At 47.6% G+C, this 13,006-nt stretch overlaps 1 protein-coding gene across 1 annotated transcript; it reads right to left on the bottom strand.

The window, feature by feature from the left end:
• Positions 1 to 414: 414 nt before the first annotated feature.
• Positions 415 to 9,857, bottom strand: RHOU (ras homolog family member U). Its single transcript, XM_065919855.1, has 3 exons — positions 9,433 to 9,857; positions 7,882 to 7,940; positions 415 to 2,627 (listed from the first exon to the last, which is right to left on the bottom strand). Exons 1-3 carry the CDS (start codon positions 9,683 to 9,685, stop codon positions 2,172 to 2,174), a joined length of 768 nt encoding a protein of 255 aa, XP_065775927.1. The 5' UTR covers positions 9,686 to 9,857; the 3' UTR covers positions 415 to 2,171.
• Between the last annotated feature and the right edge of the window lie 3,149 nt (positions 9,858 to 13,006).

Below are 13,006 nucleotides of genomic sequence, written 5' to 3'. Positions count from 1 at the left end.
ACACTTGAGTAAAGCTCTAGAACCTAGGCCACAAATGTGTTCCTCACAAACCACTGGCCATCAGTGGTCCTAAAGGCAGAGGGTGGCAAAGGCTTCCCACTCCAGCGGACCAAGAGTGGCCCCACATGCTGTCGCAGGCATAAAATTTCTTTCAAGTTTTGTGTTCGGTCTTAAAAATTAACTTGCATTGTACTCCATGACATTTGCTTTAATATAAAAATACTGTTTGAAATCACTTATCAGTCAGATAGCCCTCCCTTACCCCACTCCACACCACGGCGGGCAGAGCCCCATCTGGGAAGTTCACGAGTTCGTGAACCAAGCACCAAACTTCAGATGCATTTCATTGGGTTCATTTGTGGCATTTCCACAAAGGGAGTCATTTTATTCACTCAGGTTGTATTCACTCAGCATTTTATTCACTAAATGCTTCAGGACACTATGATATCCATTTCAATGTACTGAAAAATAAATAGTAAACAGTATGTATTTCAGTTTTTAAATGAAGAAATTAGTTAATTTTATTTACTAACAGAAAAAAAAGAAGCCCCTAACCTAAAGTATAGCCTGATCATTTACTTTTTATATGAAAAAACACAAATTGGATTTTTTTTAATATAAAAAGGACAAGATCCACAGAAAGATAAACTCCTCTACCTGTGGGCACTAGAGAAATTTCCCCAGTTATTGGCAGATTATGGTAGATCTGCATCACCAGTGCAAGCCTGACATCACAACTCGCCTTCAGCTACTTCTTAGCATCTCAGAAGCAACCCCATCCCAAAGTAAACCTGCTCCCCAAATGTGGCACATTTTTTCCCCCAGAACATAAAGCCTTAAAAGCCACCACCTGGAACAACACAAATATGTCACAGTCTGTGGTTTTCTGACTGCTCTACAGTGTAGAAAGTGTGAGCAAGGGTGCTGTGGTCCCGGCCACCGCCAACTCCACGGCCCCTGACCTACACACTGTCTCTGTGGCCAGCTCCTGAGAGGTATCTGTGGGTTTAGTAGGTTTGAAGAGGCATTCATTTTAAAACAGGTTCTAAGAGATGTACATGTTTTAACATAGGCTCCATAATGTGTGAAGATACACTTAGAATCACATCTCAGGTATCATTAAAAAGAGTTCTGTTCTAAAAAGTGTTAAAAGAGGAAGCCAGGCTCCCATCACAGCTGTTCCTGTGGCCACGTTCTTTTTTCCATAGTTAAAAGTCTGAATCTGCAGCAAGAACAGCCACATATATATCTGTGCTCATGTGTGTACACAAAGAAGTACCTTTGGGCTGACTTTTAAAAAAAAAAGACATTTTGTTTCATTTCCTGAAACACCTGCCTGCTCCAGCCCTGCTAGAGTGTTCATTTCCCTGAAGATGGGGCAGGGAAGGCCCAGAAGTTTAGAACCAATCCAGGCAGGTCTCCTGAGCACTGTCATCAAACAGGTTCAGGCAGCTTGGCTCACGTGCATGACAGCAAACATCACACTCTGATCTCAATGTGAGTTGTTCCCTAAAGAAAAGAGAGCTCTGGGCTGCCACTGTACTCCTCATGGCATTCTGGCTGTTCACATGATCTCAGGATGAAAAACCCCCATCAACAATTTTTCCTTTTTGGTCTACACAGGACCATTGTCAGTGGGATGTTTTCTGTTGGTTGTTTTTAAATCTTAAGCAATGGAGTAAAAAATACAACCAAAGTGTCTGATTTGAGGTTTTACAGGCAGAAATCTTTTTTTTTCCTCAGATTTTTTTCCCTTAGCGGAAAAAAGTATGAGGTTTCAAAGCTGAGTTACTCTGACCATAGCCAGCCTTCAGGGAAGGGATGGCTAACCACACCATTTCCTCTTTGTTCTTCTGTGTATTATCTCATAGCAAAGGTGTGCCTTTTTCATATTAGATATAAATTAATCAAAAGGTCTAAAGCTCTATATTTCCAGAGTTATGAAACATTCTTAACTTACTTCAAGATATCTTGCATAAGTATCTCATCCCTCAGCTCAAACAAACAAGAAGGTCAAAGGCAAGAAAGAATAACATAAATTGGAGCACCTCCTATAATCCATATACACACGCGCTCGCTATACAGGTCCTACACAGTCAGAGTCATTTCAGCTAATATAGCCTCTAGTGTGGGTTTTGTTGGAACACAGCCCACTGGGGTCCCCATCAGCATCATACGAAGCAGCAATACTTCTTCCACCAGGACTTGGACAAGGTCTTCATCTTATCGGGAGTCCTGCTCTTGGACTTCTTTGGCTGCTGCTGGGAGTCCGAGTACTGAATGCCGGCCACAATGGCTGCATCGAAGACCTCTTTGAGGTTCTTCTGAGTCAAGGCTGAGCACTCAATGTAGGAGGTGGCTTTGATCTCCTCGGCACACAACCTGGCCGCCTCCTCGGGTACTGGCTTCTCTTTGCATTTGTCCAGCTCGATGAGGACTTTGACGTCTTCTCTGAGGTCCGACTGTGTCCCCACAAGGATGATGGGGGCTTTGGGACAGTGGCATCGGATCTCTGGCACCCATTTCTCACTGACGTTCTGGAAGGAGGAGGGACCCACGACACTGAAGCACAGGAGGAAGATATCGGCGTTGGTGTAGCACAGAGGCCGGAGCTTGTCAAACTCATCCTACAAGGGAGTCAAGCACCCAAATGTTATCTTTCACATCAGTTCTCATCAGCACAGAGACCATTTGAACATTTTCCTGGAAAGGGTCTGGCAGGTAACAGAAAGCCCACAGGCGGTGGAAGGAAGAACCAGAGTCCTATAAAGGCCCCTGCTGCCAAGCAGGGCCTCACTCCCAGCTCTGCCAAACTTGCCCAAAAACCCTCCTCACTGCTCAGGACCTGCTTGCAACTTACTGTAGAAAAAGTCCTTATGTTAGATGGATTTTCAAAATAAAATTTACTTTCTCTAGCCTTCAGGCCAGAGTAACTCAGACTTACTGCTTCAACTCTGGTACTTAGTCAGGCTTTTAAAATGTAGATGACACCCACACTGATCCTCGGGGCTTCATGCAGACCCCAAGAAACCCCAGTCTGTGAACTCAGCAGCTCTGCCCATCCTCATGGCAGCTGTGAGCCTGGCTCGCTTCATCCCATCTGTGCCGTGTATACCCAGGGCACACTCAGGGCACATCTGGTGCAGAATCATAGGACTCAGACACAGGACTGGAGTTGAGGACCTAGGCTTGGACACTCTCACAGTGACCCAGAGAATGCGTGCCTCTCAATGTCACTTACAACACAAGTGAATACGTTCTCACACTTGCTGGATACACCTTTTATCTCACTTTATCTTTTTCTCCCTCCTTCCTTTTCTCTTACTTTCCCTCCCCTTATTTTCTCCCTGCGAACCCCAGAGGCCTCCAGGAATGATGCTTTGGGAAGATAAAGGACCAGAGAAAGGGCAAACCCATCCTACTTTCAAGAAGAACTGAATGGAATAAGTCAGAGCTGATTATATAAACCAACCATCACCCTACTGAGTGCCTCACTGTGCGCATTCACTAACAGAGATGCACACAGGACTCTGGACACTGGACACCAGACCTAGGGGATTTGGTTGGGAACAGACACACATGGCCTCAGTCCTTACAGGGACATGCATGCTTGCATGCTAACTGGCTTCAGTCGCGTCCGACTCTATGCAACCCTATGGACTGTAGCCCGCCAGGCTCCTCTGTCCATGAGATTCTCCAGGCAAGAATACTGGAGTGGGTTGCCATGCCCTCCTCCAGCAGATCTTCCCAAGTCAGGGATTGAACCTACATCTCCTGTGGCTCATCATTGGCAGGCAGATTCTTTATCACTGAGCCACGTGGGAAGCCCTTATGATTATTTACAAACTATTATTTACATGCATGTTTTGTTGCATCTGTGGACTTTTTCTAGGGATGAAGAAAGCCTGGATCTTTTGAGTTTATGTGCCTCATCTGAGGCCCTGTATTTCAGTTTGTAGGGCGACGACCAAGTGACAATATTGAAGTTGACCAGCTAAATCCTCAGGAAGGAATACGGCATCTCACCACGTCACTGCCAATTCTCCACATTCTATATGCAAAAGTTAAAAAAAAAAAAGTCTTAGATTTCTCAGTGCCAACTTTGTGCTGAAAGAAGAAACACAGAAGCCCAACCAGGTGGCCAGCAGCCCCGCCCCGAGGATCTTCTAATGAAACGCTCCCTCCGTTCTCAGCGGCCTGCAAGAAAGCGGCACAGGACAGTCTCTGCCCTCACTGCTGGCAGGCATCATGCCTGGCCGGGCCCTGGATCAGGGACTGCATTATCAGTAAAAAGAACAGCAAACCCAGCCCTGGGCCTTGGGGCATGGCCTCGGCAACCTGGCTCCCAGACTTCCGCAGGTTCTGGCTGAGGGACTCAGGAAGCAAAGCAGAAACTAAACCCTGCTGCTCACCACCTGACCAGAAACCTTAGCTATTTGCAGAAATAAATGCCACACACGTACGTGTGACGAGTCTGGTTGGAATGGACCCTTAGAGAAACGAGTTCTGAGACCCAGAGATTTGCCTGGGATTCAGGGTAGGGCTGGGTGGGGCTGACAGGTTGCTGGCCAGCTGCACCAGTCTAGCAGCAACTGGAGTTTGTTTTTTTTTTTTTTTTAAGTATAAAGATTTTCCCAAGTGACCCATGAGTCAGAAGGCTGAAGAGTTTTCACCTGCTATTGGACAAGCTACTGCAGTCTGATCAATTGAGTGAAATTCCACTGGAGTGAAATTGATCACAGTGAAATTTCCATGAGTCCAGAGTTAAAAACTCCCTTTAACATTTTATATGCACACCAGGCCCCCAAGAAAGTCCTAAGGCATAAGAAGCAATTCCTAGTTATTTTTCCAGCTCTCAGCTGCTATGTGAAACTTATGTCTGATTCCCAGGCAACAGCTACCTGTGCCCACATTCTCCTAGTGTTTGGAAAGGAGGCAGCTTGAGTCCCTTTATCCCCAGGAAGCCACCATGATGACCGCTTGGGGGAATGTGCCACCACAGGCTGGAAACGTGGCAGGGGTCAAATCAAGTCCCTTAAAAAGGGAGGTTATCAGATCTGGAGTAGGGAGGACAGGAAAAGACTACCACCTTGTCCAGTTTTACTAATGGTCAAAACAAGTACTAATTGATAGCTGGGGAGCCGGGGCAAAACTGACTTTATCTCACCAGTTGTGTTATTTTTTTAATTTATTTTTATTTATTTGGCTGCCCTGGGTTTTAGCTGTGGCATGCAGGATCTTTAGTTGCATGTGGGATCTAGTTCCCCGACCAGGGAGCAAACCCAGGCCCCCTGCATTGGGAGCACAGAGTCTTTTCTTCCCCCAAACTTTAAACTTTTCTTTTTTTGTATTGGGGTATAGCTGATACGCAATGTTGTGACAGTTTCAAGTGAACAGGAAAGGGACTCAGCCATACATATATATGTATCAGTTCTCCCCCCAACCCCCCTCCCGTCCAGGCTGACACATGACACGGAGCAAAGTTCCATGGGGAGCACAGAGTTTTAAACCACTGGACCACCAGGAAAGCCCTAGCTGTGTAGTTTTCATAGTTTTGAAGATGCTTTTTTTGAAGATGTGGTTTTCCGTAAATCTGTAGATGGTGACCTCACACATTACACTATTAGGCATACTAACCACTCCATCAGGTAAGAAATACAGTGAATCTCAACAAAAACACTGCTGAGACCAGAAGGAAAATTTCCAAATAAACCAGAGTGTACCAACTTGCACTGAAACCTTTTCATTACCCAAATTATAAGCTTTTTCATGAAACCATTTCTAAAATGATTCTTGTGATTCCTTAACTTTGAAACAGATCACTAAGGAAAAAAAATCAAACTCTTCCTTGATAATTCTGGATCATTTCTACAAAGTGTTCCTGGTAAAAGTCCTAATCCTCTTCCAAAACTGCCCAGAGGTTTTCCTCCTGGGTCTACCCATCCTGTCCCTCAAACCAACGTTGCCTTCCTCCTCCTGTAACCTTGCTGATTTCTTCACAAGTTCTATTGGGTTGGCCAATAAGTTCATTTGGGTTTTTCTGTAAGTTCCTACTGGAAAATCCAAACGAACTTTTTGGCCAATCCAATACTAAGTGGTTTGTTTCCCCCCACGGACTATAGTCCATCAAGGGGCAGGTCATGACTTAAGTTTGCAGGACCCAGCACTCCATTTATTTATCAATCCAGTCTACAAACAAGCAAACTCTACTATGGGCCAGGCACCAACCAGGCATGAGGCAGGGAACTCCAGCCCAGGAAGCTGTGTCTGCCATCAGAACCTGACAGGTCAGCCAGTGGTGGGAGCTGCTTGCCCTGGGCTGTCTGCTCCTCCCTAAAGGGCCCCAGATAGGCATGCCCTTTGGTTTCTTGAGTTTTCCTGCCTTCTTCTTATTTTCAGACTCTTCAACTGCCACTTCTTGCTTCAGCAGGGAGGCCTCTGTTTATTGAGGTGCTACCCAACCTTCAGTGTAAAGATCAGAAAATGTGATCCAAGGTAGGAAAAACATTTTTTATTTATACAAAGCAATTAAGCTTTAATTATAAATAGCGGCAGGGCATCCAGAAAGATTAAGTATGAGAAGGATATATGTTCTTTGATTTTTCTCTTTCACATGCAATAAAATACAGATTGCTTGGTTTTTTATTTTTTTCCTGCTCCAGTAGAAGGGCAAGGAGACAGCAGAGGCAGCTGGGCTATGACATGCACCCTGTGGCCACTGCCAAACCAATGTTCAGCTGGGGATCGAGGCTGCCCAGTCTTGTGTCACTTTGAAGTTTGAAAAACAAAGCCCTGAATTTGCTGTCCCGGAGTGGGTAAGTGACTAAGAAGCCCTGGTTTGGAGAAGGCTCTTAGGGACACTGGAAAGTCAGATACTTCTTAAGTGTAGGTGGTCATATGACATCTTTGAAAGGAAGTGAACACTTTTATCTATCGATAAATTACCCCAGCACTTTCTCAAACTCTAGCAAGTACTGGAGAAAATACGTGCTTATTAACTGTGGCTTTGGCAAGCTCTAAAGACAGACCCTAGGGGCTTCCCTGATGGCTCAGCGGGGAAGAATCCACCCGCAATGCAGGAGATGCAGGTTTGATCCCTGGGTCGGGAAGATCCCATGGAGAAGGAAATGGTAATCCACTCCAGTACTCTTGCCTAGGAAATCCCATGGACAGAGAAGCCTGGTGGGCTACAGTCCAACAGGTCACAAAAGAGTCGGACTAAACAACTTAGCAACTAAACAACAACAAAGACAGACCCTGGGCTCTCAGAGGACACAGTGAGAATTCAGTGATGTAAGCACCATGCAGGGGGACTGGAGCCCCTCAGCTCTTCGGGCACACCCCAGAGGGGACTTCATACTGACCCCTTCCCATCCCTGGCTGTCTCATCCAAGTACCTGGCCCTCAAGACAAAAATAAATGTTCACGATTCTGAAGGACCAAGTCCCAGTTCATTCATTCCTCCAGGTTAGGAAAGGAAATATTAACACTTACTGACATCAACTCCATCTTTTTCTTGAGTCAATATCTTAAGAATTTGGTTTGCTGACCTTTAATAAAATGATTATAAGGCATCGCCAACTTACTCTGAGAAATGAGTACAAAGCATCATTGACAATTTTTAATAAAAACCAGAAAGTAAATAAGATCAGAAACTCCCAGAAGATAAGAACCGCCCTTGACCCTGTTTCCCTTGTCCCGCCCACAAGGAGCGGTGCCAAACCCTGTTTTATTGGTGTGGGGCTCTGTCCCCGCCACCTCCACCCTCTGTAAGGAGGGGGTGGGGCTCTAGACTGGCCCAGTAAAGGAGAAGGGGCAGTATTTGGAGACCTTTAAAAGGCCCTGTTCTTGCCCAGCACTGAGCAGTGATGTGATACTGACCTGTCCTGCAGTGTCACAGAGCTGGAGTTTCACCGGCCGCCCATCCACGGAAACCACAGCTTAAAAATAAGACCGAGAGGATTGTCAGTAGTGGGGAGGGTCTCTTTTAACCCTTTCCAGAACAATAATTTTAGTTTGTATGAACACTCTCACTCCAAACCCTTCAGTTCCTATTCTGGGGCCCCAACAAATTCAAGACTTGCGTAAAACAAGGGGACTCCATGGAAGCTTTTTTTTTTTTTTAATCCAAACCTGCCAGGCCAGCAATTCGCTCCATGCCCCCAGAGAAGGCAGAGAGGCCCAGGGACTTTGACGGCACCCTGGAAGGGTCTGAGTTTTCTCCCAACCCCAGATTTATTTTCCAGTGGCATGTGTTTCAAAAAATGCAAAAACAAGACTGGGGGGTAAGTGGGAACCAATCTCATGGTTTTAAATCAGGGGAAAACCTCACAAATAACTCTGTTTTCCCTTGGGAAACGTTTGGTGACTTCGGGGTCTGTCACAAAAGCGCAGCTTGTTTTGAGAACATGTGTAAACACAGGCGGCCCGTATTGTCCTGTTTATAAAGGAGGGCACCGCTTATCTCTTCATGTCAGCTCAAAGAGAGGATTAAGTGAGAAAAGGAAACCGTGTCCACTTTTCCACTAGGAAGGGGTATCTGGGGAGAGGCCTGCATCAGAGTGCTGCTCAGAGGGCTCTATTTGATGAAGCACTCAGTTTTGTCTCAATACAACTTTCTAAATTGTTTATAAGTGTTTGTAACTACTCAGTTAAGGAAGGGGATTCACACACACACACACAAAATCGTATAGGTGGGAAACCCACCAGCACTGCTTTACCTAGGGTGCCTTCCAGGTAGATGAAAGCAAATCCTTGCCATCAAAACTTTCTGAAAGATCAAGAAGTTCTTTTTTTTTTTTAAAGAACAAGAGAAAGCATTTCACTCTAGCTTCCATGGATGTTAACTTTTTCATTAATTTCATGAAGACTTGAAAAATCAAGATGAAGGATCATTTTATCTTGGTGGCTACAAACCAAATGACATAGCACCGCATACATAAGAGCTTTCAGGAGCTTAAGAGATACTGAAAAGACACTAAGAATCAAAAACAGCGCCAACGGGGGCGGTGGGACTCAGAGGCAAGAAGTCATTTTTACTCTCCTGGTTTAATCCAAAACTTAGCCTTCCCCAGCGCCTCCAATGGCATTTTCACTAAATCCACTCTCGTCCCTGCTCTCCGTGGCTCTTGAAAGTGGAGACGCCCTCGGGAGAGCAGCCGCTGACTGGAAAAGACCGACCCTCGGACCACAGGTAATGGCACCTGCGCGTCACCTTCCGATCGAAAGGCGGCAGCGGCGCCAGCCACGTCGGCCTGACGCAACTGCTAGACGCAGGAACTGATCAGGCCACCTGGGCGCGACCTGCGCGGCTCCGCCGTCCGTCCCCGAGCCGCGAGGCGCCCTCCGCTCCCCGCGCCCGGGCTGAGACTCCCGCTCCCGGCGGCCCTGCGTCCCCGGGCCGCCCTGCCCAGCACCCCCGGCCCCGCTCACCCGAGAAGTTGTCGAAGGCGGTGGGGATGTACTCGGTGGGGTAGCCGTTGGTGGTGTAGCTCACCACCAAGCTGGTCTTGCCCACGGCGCCGTCGCCGACCAGCACGCACTTGACGCCGCGCCCCTCGGCGCCGCCCGCGCGCCCCCGGCCCCCCGGCGCCCCGGGCCCACGGCCCCCGCGCTCCCGGCGGGGCGGCACGGGCGGCGCCTCGCAGCGGCCCGGGAACGCGGGGTCCCCCTGCTGCGGGGGCATCGGCCCGCGCCCGCCGCGGGGGGAGCCGTCCCCGACTCGGGGGCCGCGGCTCCGGCCGCGCGGTGCAGACAAAGGCGGTCGGGTGGGTTCGGCTGGGCTCAGGCTCCGGCGGCGCCGGCTCCGTTCTGCGGCTGAGGACTGCGGACCGAGCGGCGCGGGGCTCGGCGCTGTCTCCTCCTGCTTCCCGGCGGCCCGGCGCGCGGGGGGCGGGCGCGGAGAGAAGGCGGGGCGGCCGCTAAGTCCCGGCGTCGGGCCCACAGCGCCCCCGCCTGCGCGCCGCGCGGTGCGCTAGAGCAGAAGCCGCGCGCGCTGGGGCGGGACCGCGACCGGGGACAGGGACCCCGACACCCACGGGGGATCCCTAGGTGCCCAATCTGGGCAGTGCCGAGGAACCAGGCCGGCGGAGGGCGGCTTCCCGGCGCCAACCCTGCCGCCACCGCCGAGGGGCTCGCGGTCAGCTTCCTGCGCCCAAGCGGCCGACGGCCCTGCTCCTCCCGGCCCCGCGCCCCCTCCTCCCAGCGGTCCCTGCCTCGCAGGCTACAGCGCTCCACCCGAGGGCGCAGTGCAGGGCCTGGGCGACAGTCGTCGGAAGGAGGCAGAGTTAATAGGCAACTTTTATGCAGCCGAAGCCCATCGTGTGATTTTGGTCCTTCTAACTTATTCATCTATCATTTGGGAGCAAAGGAACGCAGGTCCGCTGTTAATGCTAGTGTGACTTTTGAGGATGCCCTGAGCCAACAGATGGCTTTATAGCCCCAATTCTTTCATCTACTTAAATGTAATTTGATGACATTAATATTATTTGGGGGCAGGGATCCGTTTTTCTCTGACTCCTTCCTCCTACATTTAGTCAACAATCCATCGGAAAGACAGGGAAACCTTTCTGGGCATAGTCTGGACGCAAAGGTTCCCCAGAGATTTATGCTGTGGTGTGAGAAGAGGCTCATACTGTGAGCAGAAATAGTGATACTAATAGTAAAAGTCATAGTAACTAATAAACGTTGAACCTTTCTTACATGCTGGACACTGGTAAGCACTCCACATGAGCTAATTACTGTCATCTCATCATTACTTATACCCATTTTATGGGTGAAATTCTTAGTCTCTCAGTCGTGCCCGACTTTTTCGAACGCCATGGACCAAAGTCCACCAGGCTCCTCTATCCATGGGATTTCCGTGGCAATAATACTGGAGTGGGTTGCTATCTCCTTCTCTATGGGATCTTCCTGACCCAGGGATTGAACCCTCGTCTCCTGCATTACAGGCAGCTTCTTAACCTCTGAGTCATTGGGAAAGCCCATTTTATGGGTACAGGATGAGAAAATCCGAGGCACAGAGGTACTAGATAAAATGCTGAGGTCTCACAAGCTAGGGAGTGGCAGTGCCAGGATTCAAGCAGTCGGACTCCAGAGCCTGAGTTCTTTCTTACCCAGTGTCCTTAAAGCAAAATCAAGCCAGAGTAATAAATTGAGCCTTGGAAGTGTGGCTGTGGTGGAAATGCAGAGGTGGATTTATCAAGAGGCTGAAGGCTTGAATTCAGGGCCCTCATTTGCAGAGAACCTCCCTGGGGGCCCTAGCAGTGTGAACACATGATTATATCTTTGTCAATTTTGCAAAAATTGACAAAAATTATATGAAAAAAATTCATATATTTTAACCACTACCAACTAAGCCCAATATTGTTTCAATTCTAACTTCTCATATTGAATGGCTTTGATGTGGCAGTGGACATTCTGAGCATCAAGCCAAGGAAAGTGAACTTGGAGAGACGTTTCATTTGGGTTTAATGGATACAGAGCTGGGACTAAAGTCAGACAAGGAAGGAGCCAAGGGAACAAAATTCAAGGGACCAACCTTGCAATTACCTGACCCAGAGAATGAGCACCCGGGTATCTGGCCTGCCTCTCCACAGCCCTGACACTGATGGGATGTATTTGTGTGATTTTTGATTCCTCTGTGTAGTTACCTTATTTCTTGCCATCTGGGTATAGAAATGGTGGCCAGTGATGTGCCTACAGGTTTCCATCTGAACTTTCCCACTTTCCCCAGCACTGGTTCCAGTAAAAATCACAAGGTTTTCTAGAGTTTGGGATGTAGCTTCTTGAAGCCAGAAACTAGTTTGTGGCTATTCTTTCCATCAAAAAGTAAGCAGTATTATTAGAGGGGGCTCAATGCTAAGAACCCACCTGCCAGTGCAGGAGATGTAAGAGACTCGGGCTCAATCCCTGCGTTGGGGAGATCCCCTGGAGGAGGGCATGGCAACCCACTCCAGTATTCTTGCCTGGGAAATCTCATGGACAGAGGAGGCTGGCAGGCTATAGTCCATAGGGTCGCAAAGAGTTGGATATGACTAAGGACTAAACAACAATTGTTAGAGGGATATTGGCTCTCCCACCTATACCTGGTCAAAATGGAAGTTTCTGGCAGGAATAAACTCTAAATGCAGCAAATACATTTATTCGAGGCACCATACGTTTTTGAAGGAAATCACATGAAATAGAATTGATGTGAATTCCTGTGTTTGTGAGGACGCAAACCTGTCTGAGGACCACAAACAGCAAGTTCACCAGCAAGTGAAATAGGTTTTCATTGTTCTCTACATATTGCAAAATTAAAGAATTGAGAAAGTAGTCAAAGGGCATGCAGCAGGGGGATGTGAGGGAGGTGGTGTTCCAGAGACACAAAGTTTCAGTTATGCAAGATAAATACATTCAAGAGATCTAATGCACACCCATGTGACTAGAGTTAACAATATTGTATTGTACCCTTACATCTACTAAGTGTGGATTCTGAGTGTTCTCAAAAAAACACACACGCAGGCGACTATCTCACAATGTACATCAAATCATCAAGTTGTACACCTTAAATATGTACAATTTTTCATTGTAATATAGACCCTCAGTAAAGTTTGGGGGAGTGTGTGCAGCCAGAAAATGTGGGAAAAAATAGTATGATCCATGTGTGTCAGGAGGTTTATTAAATGTTTTCTTCTGGATACTTTTAAAGTTTATGGTGGCTGTTGGCCTTTTACATTGTATAGCTTGTTGTGATGCATGTCTCATTTTAAATCGATATTTTTTTACCTAATTTTCTATTCTTAAATGTTTACCCTTTCTCTTAAATAAGGGCCCCAAATGTGATCAGCTTCAGGCCCTACAAAATGTGGGTCTCCCCTGCCTTCAGTCATATGGTAGTTTTAGTATCCCGTAGCCACTGACTTTGCTTTATTCCCTTTCTTGTGTCAAGTACTGTCCCATTCCACTTGTTTTGGCCCATCTTTCTAGATCCAATTTAATCAACCCCCTGCAGCCTTACCTAAAA

The sequence above is a fragment of the Muntiacus reevesi genome, chromosome 2, assembly GCF_963930625.1.
Source record: "Muntiacus reevesi chromosome 2, mMunRee1.1, whole genome shotgun sequence".
NCBI lineage: Eukaryota > Metazoa > Chordata > Mammalia > Artiodactyla > Cervidae > Muntiacus > Muntiacus reevesi.
Note: the sequence above shows the minus strand (reverse complement) of the source record. Positions and strands in the feature narration are given on the sequence as shown.

Coding starts and splice junctions, on each gene's coding strand:
- RHOU (XM_065919855.1), bottom strand. CDS start 9,685: ATGCCCCCGCAGCAGGGGGACCCCGCGTTCCCGGGCCGCTGCGAGGCG. Junction 7,941..9,432: donor CGCCTTCGACAACTTCTCGG/GTGAGCGGGGCC, acceptor CTTATTTTTAAG/CTGTGGTTTCCGTGGATGGG. Junction 2,628..7,881: donor TCTGTGACACTGCAGGACAG/GTCAGTATCACA, acceptor ACTCCCTTGTAG/GATGAGTTTGACAAGCTCCG.